At 42.2% G+C, this 25,676-nt stretch overlaps 1 protein-coding gene across 1 annotated transcript in view; it reads right to left on the reverse strand.

Annotated features, from left to right (window-relative positions):
- svila (supervillin a) overlaps positions 1-2,921 on the reverse strand; it is a 231,578-nt gene extending 228,657 nt beyond the window's left edge. The window contains exon 1 of the mRNA XM_078537730.1: positions 2,484-2,921. Coding sequence (XP_078393856.1) covers position 2,484 — 1 coding nt within the window. The 5' untranslated portion in view covers positions 2,485-2,921. The remainder of the gene's footprint in view (positions 1-2,483) is intronic.
- Positions 2,922-25,676: the final 22,755 nt, after the last annotated feature.

A 25,676-nucleotide genomic window follows, 5' to 3' on the forward strand; every position in this document is an offset into this window, starting at 1 on the left:
AATTTTTGGCTACCAGCTGCCTCATGGATATTTCCTAACCAATGACACAGAACATCACAATGCAACATGTCAACTATATTTCTAATCAATTTTTTAATGATTAGACTAAGCAAGGGACACATGAATTGTAAGACTGATGCAAATCAGATCATCTAAGGTCACACTTGAACGCAACAAATCTGTACAGAATATCAAAAAGAGAACAGGAGAGTGTGTTGGCAAGAAGAGAAAGAGAAGACTGAAGCTGCTTATTCTTTGATTGAGTATCTCCTGCTGTAAAGTATCTCAAATTAATACCTCTGCAGGAAATAACTTCTACTTTGAACAACTTCAGCTCAGCTTCTGAGTCAATGCTGTGCAAATTGTATAAGAGATAAGTTATAATGCTTTCCCATTCTGTTTAGAAATTCCATCATAGTAAACAAGTTCAATACAGATATTATCTACGCAGTTTAGACATTTAGATTTTTTAACCAGAAAACCCTGAAAATCCCTTAAGATATATAAGCAAGCTGTTTTGAATTGCTCTGTGAAGCATATACACCCAGAATTGAGGAAGATCAATTATATCTTACAATATATTCAAGTTATATTTCTGCAATTTAATGTACAATTATAGGTGGAAGTCTTTGGAAAAGGTTGGCTGAGGTGGGAAACTATTGAATAAGGAAAATACATTTTTTGAGGTGCATCTGACAAAACAGGGCCAAACCCATCTCAATTAAATTTGTTCTGGTATGACTAAAGCTAAACAACATCTGATGTACTCAATACAGGGCTGGTTAACAACAGAATAAACCAGTGAAAGGATAAAAGACATACTGCAGGGAATGGCTAGATTTGTTGTATTAAAGGTTTGCAACAAGGTATCCATGCTAATAATTTGTGCAAAAATTTACATTTAAAAAAAATTAGATTTACAGGACCTTAAGAACACAGTTCACAAATTAATAGTTATTAGAAGCTTCATGTTCCATAAAAAATTCCAAAGTATATTCTGGTTGATATTTGTTCCACCGTACCTTTTCTAAACATTAATTTTGTGCAACAGCAGGTTGGATTATCATCTTGTACTGCATACATTTTTCCAATAAATAGCATCCAGCAAACAAGAGGCTCTCTTCCCCTCACCTCAGGATTATAAGATATTCAATTATGCATCAGTACTGAGTGTACTGATTAGGTAAAAATTCGAAATCACTTTTGTGGAATGTGGAGACCAAATGGACACCAACTGAAGTATAAACACCAATATTTACTCACGAGGTTTGATAAAATTGAAAATCAACATGAACACTACAACTCCAAAATGAAGCATTTTAAGTGATAGTGTTCAGACAATTTATGCCTGTAGGAGTCAAACAATTGGAGAGGATGGGGGATTGCGCACAAAGAAAATGAGGTTCTGTGCAGATGACAACTTTCAATAAATGAGTAAAATAAGACCAAGATGAAAAGACCAAAGAGTTGCACTATGACGCCATGGCAACTGCTAGCAAGTTAAATGTTTGTAAATTCTTAATTAAAGGACCCTAAGCCATTTAAAGCAATTTCCCATTCCAGCACAGAATAGGTGTGATTTTCTGCAGTACAGGGATAACTGCCAAGTTAATTATGAATGTCATAGGCCATTCATAACATTCACTTTCATTTTATTGAATATGAATAAAACCGCAACTTTAATAGAGGGAAGGGGAGAATCTAAAAAGCTGCATCTACGTATAACTTGCTGCTTGACTGAATGTCATATAATAGAGCCAAGGTGTGCAGCACAAATGAGGCCATTTAGCCCATCATAACTGTGCTAGCTAGAGAATCCAAAGCCAATGCTTGTCAGTTCTAGTTACAATATTTCAATTGTTGGATTGGGAATATTAAAATGTACAGATTCAAGTTCAAATTGCCAAAGGAAAAAAGTTAAAATGATTTTGAAAAAAATCCACTTTTTTTGTTGCATTGAATATGCATAAAAGCCATTAAGACCTCATTTACTAACATACAGTAAGAGTCATGTTATGTTCAAAACCATCCACCATATACATTTAATTTATTGAAAGTAAAACAACTGTTTCACCAAATAACAAGTAAACAGTTACAGAAAGTCATACCCCCTTTTAACTAGTGTAGTTGATTTCAATGTGCTCCAATTTAATTTGAAGAGTTTTCATCTGTGCTTTTGTCCAAAGTGGTTTATTTTATCTATGCAGTTACCAATTTAAAGATATTTGAGTGGATAAATTTAAGTCTCAGTGAACAAGATTTTTTTTAAATCCAACTAGCTATTTTTCAGAGCATTGCTCTGCATTGCAGATCATGTGCAATTTTCTTTAGAAAACTAAAAAGCACCCCAGGCTATCACATGATCAACAATGATAGACATGCACATATTGGTAAACAAAAGATTTTTCAGCATCAAGTAACATCCTCAATGAAACAGCTGTTAAAATTTCCTTATTACATCCATTGAAAAACATCCTACTTACTTCAGTGGAAGCGAAAGTTCCTCTTCAAGAGTTTAGTTTAAATTAAAAAACTTCAGGATTGTATTCAATCCATCGCCTCCATATAAAAAAGTATCCCAACAAATATCTTTTTGCAGATTATGTACTTCAAGCTTTTGCAGCCTTTAAGCAAAACAAGTTGCACTTAAAGCTAAAAGGACTGCCCCAAATATTATTAGAATGCCATTACTGCAATAAACTAGTGCTGCAGCAAAGCGTGGAAGTTGTATCTGTTGTCGAGAGGATTCCAAGCGTTTCCTACAAAATTATTTCAAGAACATGTCAACTGTATCCTTTATCAACATTCACTATTTCCAATAAGTTTCCCACGGCAAAAAAAAATACTTAAAAAAAAACTATACTGAAGCAAAGGCTATGCTGCTGTAGTTACACACAAGTTTCCATCCAACTGTCTATCCATCATATACCACTCTTAAAGCAGTCAGTTCCTCAGATAGAACTATAGACTCATTTTAACCTCCGAGGACACAGGGCCAATTGCAGTGTGGCAATGACACGTAGGACCATCCATTTATGGACTGAACAGTGAGCTCTGATACCACCGAAATCTGCCATAAATAGCCCTTGGAATAGAGGGAACAGATCAGCTGTTGCAACAACAGTCTCAGGCTATGGTTTTATTCTTTCACATTGCCAATAATGTTTGAACACTCACTGCTAAAACTTGCAGGGAGTACTGATTAAAGCTTCCAAACCTAGTTTCTTGGTAATATAGTACAAAATGGACCAACTAGTGACCATGTAAAGAAATTTATCAGATCAGATTGGTGGAAGCTGATCAAAATGTTTAGTTGGTAAAATGCCAGATCTGAATTTAACAGAAAGTGAATATTTCTCATTGAACTTCAAAGGTAATTCAAATCCATACTCTACAGATCTGAATGTGCTTCACAAGCCATGAAATGCCTTGACAATTTTAAGTGAGGATTCAATATGGCCAATCAGATTGATTTACACCAATGTAAAGTATTGTACATTTGAGGAAGCTAATCTACATGAAAATGAAGGCACAACTTACCAGTCTTAATTAGGAGGGCAGGGGCAAGATTGCATTAAAAAAATTCAACACTAAGTGAACAAGTTCTCTTAAACCAATTTAACCTCATCCAGGTAAAGATTAACAAATTTCAACATTTTACCAGTTTAAGATTCTTTCGTGTAGATTGCACAGAAAAAAAAATCCAATTTTAAAATAGTTTTGTGTCATACTTGCTGAGCAAGTTGAAATGCTACAAACATGGGGAAAATGACCCATTTTCTATATGCCAACCTCTGCACTGGTATGGAGATTTAAAATCAAGTATCTACATCTTAAATCTGTCAGATGAGTGACTAACAAGGCCAGACAACATCCTCTTTATGGACAACAGATGGATCTACAAATATAGTTCAACACATTTTGAAAGGGACTGGTCTCAAATACTTGAAACAGCCACATCAAACATCCATTATACAAATCTCAGTTTGATAATTGTTAATATTCTTGCCACGCTATTGTAAATTACACAACTGTTATTTTCCAAATTTTTACAATTTATATGCATAATTGTGTAGTTAATAAGAATGGGATAACAAAATAAAATGAATATTAGCTTTCAATTAATGTCTAGGCTGACCAGTTATCTTGAAGCTACTGATCAAAAATTTTTATACAAATAGTTTTGATAATAGCAAAAAAAAAGGAAATTAAAGCATTTCCACCCCCTTTTATGATCAATGTGCAGATTGAAAGAAGTCATTTAGTGTCTATTCAACTAAAAATCCTTTTGAATGTTTCCTAATCATGCTAAATCCACTATGACAAATTTATTCGTAAACCAATTTAAATTTACTTCAATCATTCTAAGTTTGGAAAGTGCGACATCCTACGTACAGGAACAGTAATATAGGGATTATCTAACTGCATTAATAATCCAGCACCTGGACTAATGATCTGGAGACTTAGTCCAAATCTCACCACAGCGGTTAGGGAATTTAAACTCAAGAAATCTGGAATAAAAAACTAACATCAATAATAGTGTCCAGGGAACCATCAGATTTTTATTAAAACCTATTTAGCTCACTAATACCCTTCAGGGAAGAAAATCTGCTGTCCATACCCGGTCTAGCATACATGAGACTCTTAACTGCCCTCTTAAATGGCCTAGAAAGCCATTAAGTTTTATAAAACCACAACAGAAAAGTCTAATAAAGGACAGACTACCCAGCATCAACCTAGGCACAGACATGACAAAGGCACATTCAGTTCAGTCAACCCTGCTAAGTACTGAATAATATCTAGGGGCTTATGCTAAAATTGGGAAAGCTGCTCATCAGACCAGTCAAGACAAGTATGATTATAGCCATACTGTCAGAATCGTACCTTACAGCCAATGCTTCAGACTCCTCCATGACCTGCCCAGAGTTGGTGGCAAAGTGATAAACAGTTAGAATAGAATGGTCTTGGGCGTTCTTGATGGTGCCTCTGGACCCCATGAGGTCTCACATGATCAGTTCAAATATGGTCAAGGAAACCTCCTGCTAATTATCACCTACCACCCTCCCTCAGCTGATGGATCATTATTCCTCCTCCATGTTGAATACCACTTGGAAGAAACACTGAAGGTAGCAAGGACACAGAATCTACTCTGGGTGGGGGACTTTAATGTCCGCTGCTGGCTTAGTGAATGTCAAAGTCAGGTGGTACTAGTTGAAGAGGAGCAAGGAATTTTCCTCGGCTTGCAGCCAGTATTACTCCCACAACCATCACTACTAAGATAGCATGATCTGGTCATCCATCCATTTATTGTTTGTGGACCTTTACTGCGCACAAATTGATAGCCATACATGTAAATCTACACTTCATAAAGAATGTAATCCGTTGGTTGTAAAATCTTTGGGAGATCTTTGGCTTTATATAAATGCAAATTCCTTCCTCTTATTTCTCATTCAAATGAATCTCATCTACACAGTCCTGTTCACATGCAAACTCTATCTCGGTCCTTCTGCAGTTTCTTTGCTGCCTCGAACAGAAACAGTACCACAAATGGAGAATGTCTGATCAATGAGTGTAAAAAGAGTTGAAAATAAGCCTTTTAAGAATGTAAAAACTAAATTGTATGTAAAATTGAGAATATACTGCGTCCATCACGTTGGTGGACTTAAAAATAACCTAAAGGTTTAATATCAGAGTTAAATTTGAAGTAATTATAGCTTGTAGAGTTATACAATCAACACGAAATGATAGTATGTAAAGTCCAACTCACCAAATAATTAAAATAAAATGAGCTTCATGATCAACAATCTATCTCCTCTTCGGTCTTCCGTATCCTAGCGAGGAACATAAAACAGTAAATTAATACAGATACCAGATTTTAAAAATACTTTTAAGAATTACACTAATGCAGTTGGAGGTGAATTTTATTTCTATTTACACATTGTTGCCTTTTGAAGAACACTCTTCATAGGGAATTGCTCCAGCCATGCTTCAGAAATTTTTAAATCACTTTTCCCACACAGACAGGGATTTGGAAATTAGCTGCATTTAAGCTGTGTATTTTAAATAAATATTGGCTCATGCCTTCTCCTTATGAACATATGCTGCAGCTATTCAAAACAATGAGAATTTTACTGTTAAAACAAGGCGAGCTTCATGGTCAACTATCTATCTACAGCTTTCTGCATCCTGGTGAGGAACATAAAGTAGTAAATTAATACAGATTTATTTATTTATTTGTTAATGAGTCAGGCACTGATGATGCATTTCCATAATGACTAGGGACAATAGTTAATTTATTATTTTGCAAATAATTAATGCTAATATCCACACCTATTACCAGTGGGATGAACTGCTTACTAAAGCCAAGTATTGGGTATGAGGAAAATACACTCTTTTTGGAAGGGTGGTGGGGTGATGGTGTCATGTAAAGAAAGAAGATAGCCTGCTTTATTGATTATTCTATTGGTAACTCTTCGGAGAATAAGTCAGTGGGGCAGCACTTTCTGCGGTTAAGGCTAACAAAAAGAGAGAATGAAAACTTTTCAAGATCACTCAGGCCAGTTAGGTTCTGATGAAGGGTCACAACTGTTGTAATGTGCCTTTGAGGGATAGCAACATGGCATCACTAGAAGCAAAGTGTGCCATGCCATCCAGTCTTAGTTTCACTTTTGCTTTTGGGCAGGGCACACACACCTATCTATATATGTCTGCTCTTATATGCCTAGCCTAAATAAATGAACCCACATGTTTACACAATCCCTTATGAGCGATTGGTGCCTTTTTTTATCATTATAAAAACACAACAACAACCAGAAACGTTAACTCTATTTCTCTCTCCACAGATGCTGCTCGACCAGCATTTTGTGTGTTTATTTCCAATTTCCAACATCTGCAATACTTTACTTTTAGTTCTGGGAAAGTCTGCTTAGGTTAAGCTCAGAGTTGGCCAGGGCCAGAATAATGACCAAGAAAACTAAGTTAGCTCACTAGCATGAGAAAATGAGGCGCAATATTTTATGTACTTTCTTTCACAGTAGGTGCATCAAATTACATGCTGAATGAGTTTTGATTATAACCATCACTCTATATGATCACTGACCACAAAAATAAAGCTGCTTAATGATTCATATCTACCTCATCCCATGAATATGTTTTCAATCCACCTAGCAAAAATCTTCAAGATGCATGACAGCACACATGAAAGAAACAGTATCCAGTTCAGATCACATGGGGATACTACTGTCATGCTCTCGATGGCATTATAATGTGATAGATAGTCAACAAAATATCCATATGCCACAACCCAAACACAAAACACAGGGACTGCTTAAAGGAGTGTTCAGGACGAATGAGTGGAAGTGATTATCCAAGGCAGACCAGACATTCAGAGGAGTTCCGTATCAGAGGTAATCTAGTTCAGCTATTACATAATCATGAAATATTATACCATAGAAAACAAAATCATGTCCCAGTGCTTCTCTTCACAAGTAATCTTGCCAAATTTTATTCTTTTGCTCACCTCCCCCACTTTAATATTCCTCTTTTCAACAACAACTTGCATTGCTTCAGCACCTTTAACAGAGCAGAGCTTCCCATTGTGCTTCACTGGGATGTTATCAAACAAAATCTGACACCGAGTCACGTTAGGTTGATGAGTAAACATTTGGTCAAAGAGTTACATTTTAAGGAACATCTTAACAGGAGGAGAAAGAGAGAGAGGTAAGAGGGGTGATGAAATTTAGGGAGGGACTTCAAGAGCTTAGATCCTAGGCAACGGAAGGCAAAGAAAGTAAAGAAAGTCTTGTATTTATATAGTGCTTTTCAAAACCTTCTTCTGCGACAGTTCCTTGGGATCAAGGATGACTTGCTTCCACTCTAGTTTGATGGGTTTTGAAATGACTGATAAATTCAATGCACGATCTACAGATTCTGCCACATACGGTACAGATGCTCCTTGACAGATCGGGCAGATGAGGTATTTGGAGATCTGTGCGTTCTCTGATGTTGTGCGCTTAAGTTCTGGAGTGGGACTTGAACCTGGAACCGTGTGACTCAGATGTTACCAGCTGTTGACACTGCCAAGGCTGCAAGTGCTGCAGTGATTTAAATTGGGGATGCACAAAAGGATAGAATTGGAGCAGCACAGAGATTTCAGTGGATTGTAGGGCTGAAGGAAGAGACAGAGAGAGGGAGAGCAAGGTCATGGAGGGATTTGAAAAAGAAAGGATGACGAGTTTTAAAATCAAGTTGTTGCATGCTCAGCAAAGGTTACTTGGTAAAAATGTGTGCAAAGCTCAATGAATGTCCCTGAACTCTTCACAGAAATGTATCACAAGTCACTTGTAGGGCTGGAGGGGTTAAGAGTGAGGGACCTTAGCGGGATCTTAAAATAAAGATGAGAATTTTAAAATTTAAATGGATTTCAATTAACTATCTAATTGCCTTTTAAAAGATTTATGGGTTTTACTTCAATCATTTGTAGCAGACGATTTCCCACTCTAACCACTCTTTGGAATTAAATTTCTCCTGACTTTCCTTTTAGTTCTATTTTTGATTATATTAAATTTGGGTCTTCTCTTTTCATCTTCCGAACCAGTGGATGTAATCAATCAATTATGTAACTCATCATAACCCTTCTTAACCATTAAAGATCTCTATCAGGTCACCCCTTATCCTTCTCAAAGTGCAAAAACCCTCAAGTTCTCAAGGCCCTTCAGAACAATGTCATCAATCAAAAGTAACAGCCGAACTGGGTTTTGGCAGATGTTTTCTGCTTGGTTATTCTAACAGCTGCAGTTGAGACAAAAGATAAACATGCACATGCATAGATCAGAAATGAAAACAATTTAAAAACTTTCTTTCCTTTTTTTATTTGATCTGCATTAATAAATTTCGAGTCCTTTTTTTTTTACACTCTACTGGTTATTTAAATTCTTTGAACTCTTTGTTAAAGGCATAGGGCGGAATTTTCTGCTCCAGAGACCAAGAGTGGTGGTGGGTTGGATTAGCGGTGAATTTCCCGCTGATCGGCAGGTTGGGTTCTCATGCCTGATATTCCACTTGAAACCTCATTAATTACACATAGACGAGCAACTCTGCTGAATCACGTGACAGGGTGGGCACCGATTTGTCTGCCCCACCGTCACCTCATGGGGTTGAAGTTCCTGGTGCCACATTTAAACGCCATCCGAACATTTACTCTCAGCAGCCCGGCTGTGTGGTCAGACATTCTGGAGATGGGCCCAAGGAACAAGAGTGTGCCAAGGTTCAGCCTCGGCTCCCTGGAGGCTTCAATTAGAGGCGTCTGCCAGCACCGGGAGCTTCTTTCTCCCAGGGATGGATCCAGGAGGTCCGCCAACCTCACCTGGCCAGCCTGGGAGGCAGTCGCGAAGGATGTTGGCTCTGCGGGCAACCACCAGAGAAATGCCATCCGGTGCAGGAAGAGGATGAATGATCTCATCCACACCACCAGGGGAAGCCAACTTCAGCTCACTCCAAACTCTCACTCATAATAGCATTATGCACTCACACATATATCTCACACAATATTGGTGGTGTGGGGGTGTTTGTGGGGGGAGTGGGGGGGCGGTGGTGTGTGTGAAAGATATCAGCATTGAAAACCTATTCACCAGCATTTCATCTATCATCCTGCACAAACAGCATCTTCAGCCCTTACTTGGAGAGGGGGGGGCTCATAACACACAGCAGGTATGTATACTTCCCAACCTCTGCTCCATCCCTTCTCATCACATCCCATCCATTTGTCTTTTTAAAAAAAATTCATTTACGGGGTGTGGGCATCGCTGGCTAGGCCAGCATTTATTGCCCATCCTCAGAGGGCATTTAAGAGTCAACCACATTGTTGTGGGTCTGGAGTCACATGTAGGCCAGGCCAGGTAAGAACAGCAGATTACCTTCTCTAAAGGGCATTAGTGAACCAGATGGGTTTTTACAACAATCAAAATGGTTTCATGGTCATCATTAAACTTTTAATTCCAGATTTTTAATGAATTCAAATTCCACCATCTGCCATTGTGGGATTCGAACCAGGATCCTCAGAGAATTACCCTGGGTCTCTGGATTACTAGTCCACCGACAATACCACCAAACCATCGCCTCCTCTTCGTGCAGGAAAAGCTTGCCCACAACAAGAGGGAGAGATTCCAAACTGAAGAAGGGACAGCCAAAATCCAGGAGCTTTCCAAATTCGAGGAAGCCGCTGACTTGGCAAGGGAGGACAGTGATCGCTCTTGTGGTGAAGATGTGATCGGCCTCTCCCAGCAAAGCAGAATGTATAAGCCCTCCATGAGTTGATCACATCCTGATATTCACTGTGAGTGACATGCACTGTTGCATTCAGCCTGTTCATGAACTAAATCGGCCAGCAGCAGGTCCAGGCAGACCAGCACATCCAACATAAGCTCCTGCCCCCAGGCCACCTCAGATGAGGATGATGGGGATCCATTCGAAGAAGACCCATCACTGCATTCTCTCTGCACTGGTGGAAGGTGCAGGTGACACACCCTTGTGGGTCACACATTTAGATTAGGCTTGGGGTCAGGTTCTGGGGAACACCTCACAAACACGTCTCCACATCAGTCAGAGGCAGTGACAGCCCAGGCCTCTGGCACTCTGAGGACTGCTGGGGATCAGGCACTGGCCGAGTCAGAGTCAGAAAATGAGCCTCTGGAAGCAACTGTCACAAACATGCTGGAGATGCAAAGACAGGTGGCGGAATATTAGGCAAGAGTTGTGAGAAGCAGTCAACAGGCTAGAGCGAAGGATGGAGGAGTCCATCCACATTCTCTCTGACTTTGTGGCTCTGACATGTGAGCGCCCCGAGGTCACCATAGGAAGGGTGGCAGCCGCCTTGGAGACCTGCTGGATTTGCGCTCGGACCTTCACTCCATCGCTTTCGGCATAGGTGGCATCCATCAGTGGCTAAGCGAGGGGGGGACAGGGCACCTCAACTTCATTCCCGGTGCACCTTCTCCTCAAGGAGTCAGGTAGGGGCCCTCGGGCACCCAGAGTGGGGAGGATCATCAGCTGGACACCCCAAGGCCATCCACCCAGGTGACTCCAAGAGTGTCCAGCTGATCCCATTCCCCTCTGCTGGTGATCCCATCACCTTCAGCTGCAAAGGCCAAGGAGGGTGTACCTGCCTCACAGCAGGAGGCTCAAAATAGGCCGGGGCCCTCCAGAGAACGCCCGCCAAGGTAATCTCAGATAACAGGGCATCACAGTCAGCAGACTGCCTCCACCTCTGCTGCAGATGTCAGGAACGCACCTCTACGTAGCAATAGGGCTAGTAAAATTAAGAAATGTTGATCTCACTATAGGAGCATGGCTGTTCACTTGCTGTATATTTAATGTATCTTTGTAAATATATTTGCTGCTCGTAACAATGGTCTTATCATTTGAATGCGTTGTGCATACGCCGCTATGTGCCCTCTTATTGCAAGGGTGACCCAAGCTCCCACTCCATAAATGGCTGCCTCACATTCATGTGATGTTAAAGGGCTCATGTTAGTTACTTGCCACTTGTGTAATGTCAGGGCGATATGGCCAGCTCTTTCCTGAAAGCGTCTGTACTCCGAGTGTGAAACTTATATTCCTCACAAGACACCATGGAGTTATGCGGCCTCATGTGCCTCGGAGTGTTACCAGTAATGGTGTGTCATCGACAATGAGCTGATGTAATTGTTTGTGCCAAAGACAAGACCTGCAGTCATCATGGTATTTCCAACCATGCGCGCATCTCCAACGCCACAAGAAGTGTCTCATTCAGGAGGCCATGGCTGCATCAAGTCCAGTAGACGCAGGGTTTGCGCTGGAGAGCTGTCTTCCACTGCCCAGAGCGACTACATATAGCTTTGGCTGCTGGCCTTTCCAAAGGGTAAGGCCTAGTGATACATGAGGGTTGCAGGTCCGAGGCTGTATGCAAATCTTGCTCTCGATGTTACTGCTTGTAAAGGTCTTTCTTAGCACTGGCATGACACCAAGGGACAGGAGATATGCACTCCGTTCCCCTTGCCTGGACCTTACTCCTGCTGGAACCTTGTGACTATCAGTGTGTCACGGGCATGTCTTCCACGTCGTGCCACTTCAAAGGCATCATCACATGGAAGGCGACCCTCATCAGCCTCCTCAGGTTCCTACCCTTCCAGGTCCTCATCGTCCAAGGAGTTCTTGGCCTCCTCCATTTCTCCTTCTGGCAAGTGATCTCCCCTTTGAAGTACCAGGTTATGAAGGGCACAACAGACCATGATTTTGTGGGACACCCTCTGGGAAGAGTACAGAGCCCCACCTGAGCAACCCAAACATCAAAAGCGGAACTTCAGGATGCCAATGGTTTGCTAGATCTTGTCACATAGTGCGCCGCATTGTATATCTCCTCCGAGGCACTTTGAGGAAGACGCACGGGTGTCGTGAGCCATCTTTTCAGCTGGTACCCTTTACTGCCCAGCAGCCAACCCTATGAGCGCTGCGGCCCTTTGAGCACCTGGGGGTGATTCAGGATGTCGGAGTCATGGGAACTCCCAGGGTATCTGGCACAAACATGCATGGTGTGCCTCTGATGATCACACGCCAGTCGAACATTCAGGGAGTGGAACTTGTTCCTGTTAATGAAGATCAGGGGCTGCTGCCAGGGAGCTCTTCAAGTGACATGTGTGCAATTGGTTGCACCTTGCAGTCTCAGGAATTCAAGAAATCTAGCAGCCATGAGCCACCACATCTCTTGCCAAATGTAGACATGCGTGGCACTGTCTGTCCCTGATCTCCAAATAGGAAAGACATCTTTGGCAGATCCTTAGGATGCGTCTGAATTCCTCATCCTCTGGTTCTTCTTGGGGCTCCCCTGGACCAAGGACCTCAGGCTGGGGCTCCTCTTGAAGCGAAGTCCTGTGGCGCTGGGCCCCTTCATCTCCTCCTCAATCAGAGCACTGCATTAAGAACACAGCATTGAGCACAGCCTCCATCTGGCAATCCTCCTTCTTCCTGTGCACAGAGATCCAACTGATTAATGAGAAATGCCCAACTATAGTAGACCTCCCACTCTCAACCAGAAAGCCACTGTCATGCCCTAGAGATACAACTGTGCCATTCCCTGTTCTAGCTTGTAGCTGAGGCACTACCTCACAGATCTATGCGCCTAAGAAGCCACCCCAGCAACTACACATCTCAATCCCACTGAAGTTGGAAAGACTTGAGGACAGCCCTCACTGATGGCACTCACACAATGCCTAATTTGGTATACTGATGATGTCAAACATGCACTTTTGGAATGAGTGGATGCCCTCTGGCCCATGAACCATGCCAATTGGTCAATGCACTTTATAGGGTTTCAGCGATCATCTTGCAGATATCCAGCAGCTGTTCTCCATTAAAGGTTGGCTGCATCTTCCCTTCTTGCATGAGGTGTCAGCTGTGGCTCAGTCCATAGCACCCTCGCCTTTGAATCAGAGGGTTGTGGGTTCATGTCCCACTCCCGGAAACCAAGAACTGTGATTGTACTCGAAAGAGTTGCAATCTGTGATTGTTGATAACTCGAAAGAGTTTCCCTTCTTGCATGAGGTGTCAGCTGTGGCTCAGTCCATAGCACCCTCGCCTTTGAATCAGAGGGTTGTGGGTTCATGTCCCACTCCCGGAAACCAAGAACTGTGATTGTACTCGAAAGAGTTGCAATCTGTGACTGTTGATAACTCGAAAGAGTTTCCCTTCTTGCATTCCTCCCTTTAAATGCTCACATTGATAACCTTAAATGTGACCTCAACGACTCTTGCAGTCTCACGTTAAAGCGCACCATATGTCAATGGTCTCAAATCTACATTCTCAATGAAGTGTTCATAAGTTCTATCAGGTGAGACTTCACCTCTATGTTGGGAATCTAAGAAGTATGAGGGTGACCCCCCGCAAGGGCCGCCGAGTCCAGCCATGGGTTCCTCCCACACTGCCTCAGGCTCTCCTGTTGCACTCACCTCGAAGTGGCGAGCGAAATGAAGGTGGCTACACATCACTTATATCCAGTCGTGAGTCAGACCAGTCTAACTTTCCACTGGCGTGGCACGTAATTGGGAGGGGGAATGTGATTCCGGCGAGTTGCATTTTTAATCAGTATTCATAACATGCTGATGCTTCCAGATGGGGTTCCCGACATGGATCAGTGGGAAATCCGAACAACCATCAGCCAGCCATGAAAGTGGTGAGGGGAAAATTCCGACTTGTTTCTCGCTGGTGGGAATCTGACTTTTGCCTCCTCTCCAAATTTTCCACTCCCGCCCGCCACAAAACCACAGGCGGGACAAGAAAATTCCACCCTTAGTGTCAGATTTTCTCTTTTGAAGCAGGAATCATGAATCGGGAGGTATCCTGACATTGGGGTCCTGTTTCCTGCCCAGCAGTACCCACCCACATTAGTTTCATGATGTGGTGGCGGGAATGAGCTGGAATCAAGACCGCCGTCTCTGGAAGAAAACCCTAGACAGGAATGGAGGCAGGTGGATGCCAAGGTGGACAGGTTAGAAGGCCTGCCTCCATACATGAGTGTTAGGCACCCTAGCCTTATGCCTTAGCCCCCTCGCCTCCCATCCACAACCGCCCCCTTGGCCCCTACATACCCCCTCACCCATTCACTATGGACAGAACTCATAAGCCCTATAATAAGATTGAAAAGTCTTTGAGATGCTCATGAAACAACTAACATTGACAAAAAGTTATTCAAAAGCCTCTTCAAAAAAATCTTAACTTCTTAGGGGCTCATAAAACTGTCAGTCTAAACAAAGTTCACAATCCCTTTGATAGCTGCATCAACAACACCTGCTGAGCTGAATCCATTTGTAGGGTTTTGAGTCAGCCAAGTATTAATATTAAGAATCCATTGCACAACTGTGTCAACAAAGTCTCCAGAACTGAGTATACTAAGCCTTTGAAGTATGGTCCTCTGTTCCAATGCTTGAAAGGCTGAATGGATGGCTGACCTGTCAATAAAAGAACTCGGCCACATCTAGGGCAGGATATTTTGTCCCGCAGGCAGGCGTGCGCCCAACTCAATCGGGCATAAAATAGTGCACGATGACTTTGGGCGAGTGTCCCAATGTCATCGCATAATGTTTGGTTGGTGGGCATACGCAAGAATTGGCAGTGCGCCCGCCAACAATTAAGATGCCTATTAAGGCCCTTAATCAAATAATTGAAACCCATTTTTTTGCTGCCCATCCAACCTTAGGGTTGACGGGCAGGTGAATCGGCCAGGCGGCCTTTGGATTTTTTATGAAACCTTATCCATGGGCGGGATGAGGTTTCCATGGGTGGGATGAGGTTTCCAACAGTAATTTAACAACAAAAAAAATTTTTGGACATCATTTTCAATACGTCCCTGCTCATGTGACTGAGTCACATGTGGGACATGTTTCTCTCAGCTTTATTTTTGTTACAATTCTTCAGCTCCCTGAGGCAACTCTGTGCCTTCAGGGAGTTTTCAGTGCGCACACCTCCCACCCCCCGCCCCAGCAGCGCTGAGCTCCTCAGTACACCTCTCACGTTGACTGGCCATTAATTGGCCAGCCAACGTGAAATCACGGTCAGGGGCCAACTGAGGGTGGCGGGCTGTTTCCCAGCCGCTCCCAGGCCCACCTGTCGCACCTGCCTGATGACCGGAAAATCTTGCCCCTGGCGTTCTGTGTACAGCATTGGTCTTCTTATTTAAGGAAGGATGTAAATGCATTAGAAGCATATAGCAGGGTTATTTTCCAGGGCCATAGCCTGACTGTGTCCACTCCACTGTTTCTTGATACCATGTAGAAGAAATCTAAGGTTTACTAAAATAATACCAGGAATGGGCAGGTTGTGTTATGAGGAAAGATTGGACAGGCTAGGCTTGTGTCCCCTGGGGTTTAGAAGATTAAGAGGTGACTTGATTGAAATATATAAGATTCTGAGGGGTCTTGACAGGATGGATGTGGAGAGGATGTTTTCTCTGTGAGAGAAACCAGAACTAGGGCTCACTGTTTAAAATAAGGGGATCACCATTTAAGACAGAGATGAGAAGAATTTTTTTTCTCCCAGAGGGCAGAGTGTCTTTGGAACTCCCTTCCTCAAAAGGCAGCAGAAGCAGAGTCTTTCGACTGCTTTCAAGGGAGAGGTGGATAGATTCTTGATAAACAAGGGGGTGAAGGGTTATCGGGGGTAGGTGGGAGATTACAGTCAGATCACTATGATCTTACTGAATGGCAGAGCAGGCTCAAAAGGGCTAAATGGCCTATTCCTACGCCTAACTCATACGTCCATAAGTATGTTTGTAAGAGTCTCAATACTGATTAATGCAGAAGAGCACTTTATCCGCTGGATAGAGTACTTTAATGCATCTGAACACTTTCATAATGCTGGTCAATTTAATGGTCACTTACTTTTCAAGGCAAAGCCCTATCATCAATCACTGCATTAAAAACTTACTTAAATTATCATACAGCATCTAATTATGACATGTAATATTGTCAACAATGTTTAAGCTTACCTGGCAAAAGGTTCCCAACTCCAGAACAGTCTTCCCCCAGGGTACATGACCTCTCTGACCTGGTGTGAATCAAGGCTTCTAGAGCCCGCCTGGCTCCATGAAAATTGTGGGTGATCTGAAATCACCACTGTGCAACAGCACTAACTGTACTGGGATTGCTGAGTGCAGGATCGTGACCAGGATCCTTTTCCTGCATCCCTGAAGATAACGGAGGACAGGAGTGAGGTCGGGGTCCCGGAATCAGGTCCCCTGCCTCCTTTTCCCCCAGCCCGATGCAGGTTTGCCCTGCAGCGAGATGGAAAGATTCAGTCCACAGTGTTGGAATATTTTAAATGAATGGAAAAGATAAGGCTGAAGCATTTGTAAACATCTTCAGCCAGAGTGCGGAAAGGATGTACCTTTTCCCAGAGTTGCCAATTAGATTTCCTCTACAGGATATCAAGAAGCAGTGGAGTGGACACAGTCAGGCTATAGTTCTGGAAAATAACCCCGTTATAGTACTGAAAACCTGTGTTTGAGAACCAGCTGCACCCTTGCTAAAATGTTCCAGCATGGTTACCACACTGACATCTACCTGATACCATGGAAAAATAGTCAGGTTTGTCCTATTTGCAAAAACATGACAAATCCAAACCAGCCAATTATCACCCATCTATTGACTCACAATCAGCAGCAAAGTGACAGAAGGAGTCAACACCACTTACTCCCCAACAACCTATTCAGTTTGGAGGTTTCATCAGAGCTATGTGGCTCTAGGCCTCATTACAGCATTGATCCAAACATTGACACGAGCTGAATTCTAAAAGCGTGCAAGGTTGCATTCAACTGAGTGTGGGAACAAGGAGCCCAAGTAAAACTGAAGCTCATGGGGTTTGGGGGAAACTTTCCACAAGCTGCAGTCATACCTGCCACAAAGGAAGGTGCTTGTGATTGTTGGAGACCAATCTTTGCAGCCAGTGTACATTGCTGCTGGAGTTTTTCGGGGCAGTGTCCTAGGGTCAGCAATCTTCAGCTGCTTCAGTAATGACCTTCCTTCCATCATAAGGTCAGAAGTAGGGCTGTTCATTGATAATTACACAGTGCTCAACTCCATTCATAGTTCCTTAGACAACTAGGAGTCAATGCTTACATGCAGGGAGACCTGGACATCATTTGCATCACAAAACTGATACAAATGGCCATGTCTAACAAAAGAGGGCATACCACTGTCCTAAACTATTAAATGGCACACTTTAGGTGTTACCGTTGACAAGAAATTCAGTTGACATAGGCACATAAATGCAGTGACTACTGGAGCAGGTCAGAGGCTTGGTATTAATGAATGGCTCACCATACGACTTCTCTTTCAACCAAGGTATGTCAGGAGTGCGGTGGAATAATTTCCACTTGCCTGGGTGGGTGCAGCTGCATCAATACCATTCAGGACAAGTAATCTGCTTGATTAACCCCTTACCCGACAGCTTAAACAAGCACTACAGGCATACTAGGGATATATTGTGTATCATCTACTAAATGCATTGCAGTTAAGTTGTCAAGGCTTCTTTTGCATCACCACCATGACCTAGAAGGACAAGGCCAACAGCTGCTTGCGATCACCATTGTCTCCAAATCACTAACCAACCATTCTTACTTCAACATATGTTCATTGTCACTGGGTCATATATTTTGGAACTCTTCATCATATACATTGTTGCGATTCAAGGCGGCAGCTCTCTAACACCTCCTCAGGGCAACTCCGGATAGGAGTAAATATCAGACTCACCAGCAATGCCCACACCAGAAAGAATAATTTTTTAAAAAATTGGAATAAAGTGCTTTAGCACAGCCTGAAGTCGTGAAATATAAATGTAACTTTCTTATATAGAACAAATGCAATCAGATAAGGTTTTGGGCATGTCTATGTGGGTAGCTATTAAAAGTGGATTAGGACAAAGACTGGAGATATTGCCTAATCATTTGTTACAGTTGACCAAGCAGTGAGAGGTTGCTATATGGAAACCAAATGTGGGTTTAAGTTGTATTGCTGGGACCACTAAATACGGACAGAGGAGTCCTACACTTAGGCCATGAATCTGATATATCTTCACTTATTGTGTACATTTCAAGTCCTTATACATAATGAACAAGAGGGGCTCTGGAAATGCTTTTGAGAGAGAGCACAAAGGAAGGTGACCAGGGGGATACCAAATCTTAGAACCCTTAGTTATGAAGGTTATGAAAATTTGGGAGTAAAAGGCTTGTGTCAACTATATATGACTTTAGTCCATGCATGTTTGACAGATGTTGGCTAGGTTTTGTGGTAACCTGGTTCAGATGGACACTCCATCTCACTCTTATGATTAGTCAACACTCGCAGTTCTAGTTTATCATCAAATGCAATCTCACTCCAAATATGAAGGAAGGTTGGGCTCTAACATCAATTGACAGGTTTTTAATAATAAATGCCTTACATCTTGAAGGCTCAAACACATCATCTCACCTCTTCAATGATGCAACATTCTAACTGCATCCATTTTCAAAATGAATCAAAGTTATGGCGTCAACGTCGTTTTGAAGCTTAGGTTCCTGGCAGGTACAGGAAATTCTCTGAGCTAATTAGGTGTGCTTTTTTTATTAAGTTCATGTGCTGTGAGGGTGAAACAAAAGTCGCTGAAATGTCAGGCACAGATTTTTTCACTGCAGCATTAGCTCCAAATGACAAAAAATTGATTGTAAATTAAATCTATATCAGCTCTGCTCGTCAGGTTAACTTTTCTCCTCTCATTCTTTCTTCAAACTTATTACTTCTGTGTGCTTTCCAGCTTAATCTAACCCAAATATTCTAAAAAAAAAACCCTACATTTCCCCACTAGTCCTATTGATGCAACTGAACTCCATCCCTTTAACTGGTTACTGATACCGATTGATAGGGTCAGCAGTTGCCTTGATGAGATTTATCCCTGCTTTTGAATATGGTTCTTTGTTGGTTGGTATTTCAAATGAAAGTCAAAATCAAAGAAGCGGGATTACCGCAAACACAGCAGTCACTGAGCACAGTCAATTGCCCATTGCTAGTCAGGAAAAGATTCTTCTTGCCAGCAGGTGGAGCACTCAAAGTGCTTAAAATCAAGAAGTAGATACAGGTCATGCAGCAATTATCAAGGTATAGAGAAATACTGACTATGTGAAGAACAAGTCTTAACCATATTATATTTTAAACAAATACAGAATCAGTTAAGTAGCAAATTACAAACCTCGCTTTTTAAACACACTACTAAAAACATCATTGCTATTTTCAAATTGCCAGCAGGTGGACTAACAATGGTCTGGCCTAAAGGTTCTTAAAGGACTGCTAAATAACACTGTTAATAAGTTGTGTAATTCGGACAAACAAGACCAGTTTCCCCCTCTGTCCAAGTAGTTAGGAATCAGTGCTCTTTAAATATCAGCCAAGAGTAGAAACAAACATATATACTCCAGAATAGGAATCCAAGATTCTTGCATTTTTAAGCAAATGGTTAATGATAGGCATTGGGGCCAAGTCCACAATCATTTTCTTAGAAGAAGACAATGATAACAAACTATTTTTTATTTGCAAAATGCAGCATACTATAGGGCATTCAAAGAACAGCCTGCATTACAACGGCAACGTTAGTAGAAATTTCACCTTCCACTACTGAGGGCGTTATATCTTACGATCATGTAAACCAAATTTTCTTCTGATATAAAAAGAGCAGCATCTGAGGTTGCAATTTTACTGCCCTTTTTGAGTTGTGACACAAAAGTGAAATTCAACTTTTGAATTCAAAACTTGATCTGATTCCATAACAGAGTGCTGCAAAACTTCCTTGGGGATGATATCACACATCATTTGGACTCAACACTGTGCTGCTTATCAAGTAAAACTTTAAAAAAAGGACTCAAGGGGCCCTTTGGGCCTCTGAGAAACTTCATAAAATGTAATGCTTTAAGAAGCCGAGCACTTCCACCCACGCTTTCAAACATGTAAAATTTACCACTCAGGAGTATAGATCTAGCACCTGTGTAAACACATTTGCCAAGTGTTATTTGGGTAGCCAATGGTCAATTTACAGCCATGCAATAGAACAGGGTTCTTGCCAGCATACAGCATCAACTAGTTTCCGATCAGAGGCACAGTGCAGCCATAACAAAAGGAAAATGAAAAGCCTTTTGTTCACTCAAATTTGTTGAAAGTTGCATTTGGGAGTTAGTCAAATTTAGATTAGAAGTCTGCAAAGTCTGACCAGACCATATCCACTTCTGAGCGCACAACAGCAAAGACACACGTTGTAAAAAGAAACTAACATTCTCTCAGGCCTAAGTTATAAGGTAAATCATTCAGACTCTGTCTAAAAGTGTCATTAAATGTTTAACAATTTTCAGGAAAACGAGACAATGACAGTGTGCCAATTTATAACCTAATGGTGGAGTTGAATTAATAAAATCAGCCTTTTTCTACAGCTTTCCAAACAAGCAAAGGGTTATATATTTCTAAAAAAAAACATAGGAACCATAAGAAATAAGACCAGGAGTAATGCAATCCTCTAAGCCTGCTCTGCCATTCAATAAGGTCGTAGTTGAACTTCTATATCCATTTGAGCTTCCACATCCACTTTCCCCATCTTATCTCCATATTCCTCAATTCCTCTACTGTCCTAAATCTATCAACTCCAGTCTTATATATACTTTACATGGAGGTCTTACGGTGCAGTGAGTTGGGTCCCTACCTCGAGTCAGAAGCTCTGGGTTCGAGTCCTATCCCAGGACTTGTTGGCAAAGGAAGGTGTATTCATATTAATCAAATTGCAAATCCTTCCAACACATACTGATGGTAGGTGGTAATGGTGGGAGAGATTCCTGGTCAGCCATGTGATGGAGAGAATGTTGGAACCTCTATCATACTATCCATAGCTCCAGACTACGGCATGCATATATAAGTGTCAAAAGAGTCATAGCCTGTTCACAATGAAAACTCTCCTCATTTCAGTCCTAAATACCAACCCCTTATCCTAAGACTATGACCCCATTTTCTAGACTCTCCAGCCAGAGGAAACAGCTTCTCAGCATCCATTCTGTCAAATCCTCTAAGAATTTTATACATTTCAATAAGATCACCTCTCAACTTTCTAAACTTCAGAGAATGCAAGTCCATTCTGCTCAATCTCTCCTCACTGATTCCAGAGACCAAAGGCCTGCCAATCTACCGAACCTTTTGTTGCACCCCGTCTTAAGCAACTATATCTTCCTTTGGTGAGAATACATTTGGACTATTAGCTAAGTCTCATATAAGTGCAGCAAGATCTGCTTACTCTTATTCTTCAACCCTCCTGCAATAAGGGCAAGATACCATTTCCAATCTTAATTGTTTGCTGCACCCACAGCTTCTTGTGAGCAAAGACACTGAACCCTGTATAAAGCCTAACATTTACTAGTCTCTCATCTTTTAAAAAGATATTCTGCTTTTCCATTCTTTCTACAAGAGTCAATAATTTCCGAGTTCCCCACATTATATTCTATCTACCACTTGCCTTTGCAGCCTCTTCATAGCTTACATTCCCACCTAGCTTTGTATCATCAGCAACTTAGATAAGGAAACCAAGTGTAATATATCCAAGTCATCGATACACATTTTAAACAGCTGAGGCCCAAGCACTGGGCTTTGCGATACTCCACCCTCCTAATCCCATGAGTCTTAATGTTGTGTAACAACCTCTTGTGTGGCAACTTATTGAATGTCTTCTGAAAATTCAAATATACCACATCTACTAGTTGTCTACCCTAATGATTACACCTAACTAAAAAAACTAACAGGTTCATCAAATATGATTTCCCTTTCATAAGCAGTATTGGCTCTTTTTCCTCATTCATTCATGGGATGTAGGCTTCGATGGTTGGGCCAGCATTTATTGCCCATCCCTAGTTGCCCTTGAGAAGGTGGTGATGAGCTGACTTATTGAACCACTACAGTCCATGTGGTGTAGATACACCTACAGTGCTGTTAGGAAGGGAGTTCCAGGGTTTTGACCCAGCGACTGTGAAGGAACGGCGATATATTCCCAAGTCAGGATGGTGCTTGACTTGGAGGGGGACTTCCAGGTGGTCATGTTCCCATCTATCTGCTGCCCTTGTCTTTCTAGACACTAGTGGTCATGGGTTTGGACGGCGCTGTTGAAGGAGCCTTGGTGAATTCCTGCAGTGCAACTTGTAGATGGCGCACACTGCTGCTACTGCGCATTGGTGGTGGAGGGAGTGAATGTTTGTGGGCGGGGTGTCAATTGAGCAGACTGCTTTGCCCTGGAAGGTGTCAAGCTTCTTGAATGTTGTGGGATCTGCACATCCAGGCAAATGGGCAGTATTCCTTCACACCCCTAACTTGTGCCTTGTCGATGGCGGACAGGCTTTGGGGAGTCGGGAGGTGAGTTATTCGTCGCACGATTCCTAGCCTCTGACCTGCTCTAGTAGCCACAGTATCCATATGGCTAGTCCAGTTCAGTTTCTGATCAATGGTAACCTCCAGGACGTTGATAGTGGGGGATTCAGTGATGATAATGCCATTGAACATCAAGGGGCAATAGTTTTGCTAGGGCTCCTTGATGCCATACTTGGTCAAATGCTTCCTTGATGTTAAGGGTAGTCACTCTCACCTCACCTCGGGAGTTCAGCTCTTTTGTTCATGTTTGAACCAAGGCTGTAATGAGGTCAGGAACTGAGTGGCCCTGGAGGAACCCAAACTGGGCATCAGTGAGCAGGGTATTGCTAAGCAAGTGCCACTTGATAGCACTTTTGATGACCCCTTCCATTACTTTACTCATGATTGAGAGTAGACTTCTTCTTATCGTGTCCATGGACAGTCTATACATGGCCCAGCCAGAACTGGACACATCTGGAGTAGACTGATGGGGTGGTAACTGGCCAGGTTGGATTTGTCCTGTTTTTTGTGTACAGGTCATGCCTGAGCAATTTTCCACATAGCCGGGTAGATGGCAATGCTGCGGCCGTACTGGAACAGCTTGGCTTGGGGCACAGCAAATTCTGGAGCACAAATCTTCAGTACTATTGCTGGAATGTTGTCAGGGCCCATTGCCTTTGCAGTATCCAGTGCCTTCAGCCGTTTCTTGATATCACGTGGAGTCAATCGAATTGGCTGGAGACTGGCATCTGTGATGCTGGAAACCTCAGGAGGAGGCCGAGAGGATCATCCACTTGGCACTTCTGACTGAAGATTATAGCAAATGCTGAAATTGGGAGGGCTGTCTCACAAACTAGTCAAGCAACAGCCTGACATAGTCATCCTCATGGAATCACACCTTACAGATACTGTCCCAGACACCACCATCAGTCTTAACTTTTGCACTGATGTGCTGGGCTGCTCCATCACTGAGGGGGGGATATTTGTGGAGCCTCCTCCTCCAGCGAGTTGTTGAATTGTCCACTACCACTCACAACTGGATGTGGCAGGACTGCAGAGCTTGGATCTGATCCGTTGGTTGTGGAATCGCTTAGCTCTATCACATGCTGTTTATGCTGCTTGGCAAGCAAATAGTCCTGTGTTATAGCTTCACCAGGTTGACACCTCATTTTTAGGTATGCCTGATGCTGCTCCTGGTATGCCCTCCTGCACTCTTCACTGAACCAGGGTTGATCCCCCGGCTTGGTAATGGTAGAGTGGGGGATATGCCAGGCCATGAGGTTACAGATTCTGTTGCTGCTGATGGCCCAGAGCACCTCATGGATGCCCAGTTTTGAGTTACTATATCTGTTAGAAATCTATCCCATTTAGCACGGTGGTAGCGTGACACAACACAATGGAGTGTATCGGGACAGTGGCAGGACTTCGTCTCCTCAACAATTGTGCGGTGGTCACTACTACCGATGCTGTCATGGACAGATGCATCTGCAGCAGGCAGATTGGTGAAGATGACTATGTCAGGCTGTTCCCTGACTAGTTCTCCCAATTTTGGCACTAGCCCCCAGATGTTAGTAAGGAGGACTTTGCAGGGTCAACAGGGCTGAGATTGCTGTTGTCGTTTCCGATGTCAGTTCCATTCCTTTCTTGTGACTTTGTAGCGGTTTGTTATAACTGAGTGGCCTTCAGAGGACATTTAAGAGTCAACCACATTGCTGTGGATCTGGAGTCATGTGTAGGCCAGATCAAGTAAGGACGGCAGACATTAGTGAACGAGATAGTTTTTTTTACAACAATCGACATCATTAGACATCAATGGTTATCTCATTACATTTTTATTGAATTCAAATTCCACCATCTGTCATGGCAGGATTCGAACCCCGGTCCCCAGAGCATTAGCCTGGGTCTCTGGATTACTAGCCCAGTGACAATGCCACGACGCCATCACCTCCCCCATAACCATATTGTGATTTTGCCATTCTCCTTTTATCATATCATTAATAACAGATTTGGGCACTTTCCCTATTGCTGAAAACTAATGACATGTTGTCGAAGCTTGAAATCTTTCACTCATTAGGACAGTTCACAAGAATACCAACGGTAAAGGGAACAACATACTGCATGAGAAGTGTGCTGATTGGTTGGCAAGTGGACTCTGATTGATAGAGACAATGCTCAAATCCTATACTGTCAAATGATCAATTTCCCTATTATTAATACCAAATTAACTGGCCTATAGATCCCCACTTTCTCTCTCCCTCCTTTCTTGAACAAGGGGGTTTCAATTTGTTCCTTTCAACCCGAGGGGACTGTTCCAGAATCTATGGAATTCTGGAAAACCAAAACCAATGCATCCAATATCTCTGCAGCCACACCCTCTTAAGGTGTAGGTCACCAGGTCACCTTTAGTCCCATTAATTTCTGCAATATTTTTTCTTCACTAAAATTAATTACTTTAAGTTTCTCATTGCTATTAGATCTTTGGGTCCCCAACATTTCTGTCATGTTTCTGTGTCTTCTACTGTGAAAAGAGACACAAAATATTTGTTTACCCTATCTTCCATTTCCCTATTCCCCATTATATTCGCCTGTCTCTAAGCGACCTTCATTTGCCTTCACTAATCACTTCATTTTAACATACCTGTAAAAACTCTTAATCTGTTTCTCTATATTTTGTTAGTTTACTCTTACATTCTATTTTCTTTCTTCATCAATTTTTTGGTCATTCTTGCTGATTTTTCAAACCCTTAGCTTTTT

The sequence above is a fragment of the Cetorhinus maximus genome, chromosome 3 (assembly GCF_964194155.1).
Source record: "Cetorhinus maximus chromosome 3, sCetMax3.hap1.1, whole genome shotgun sequence".
NCBI lineage: Eukaryota > Metazoa > Chordata > Chondrichthyes > Lamniformes > Cetorhinidae > Cetorhinus > Cetorhinus maximus.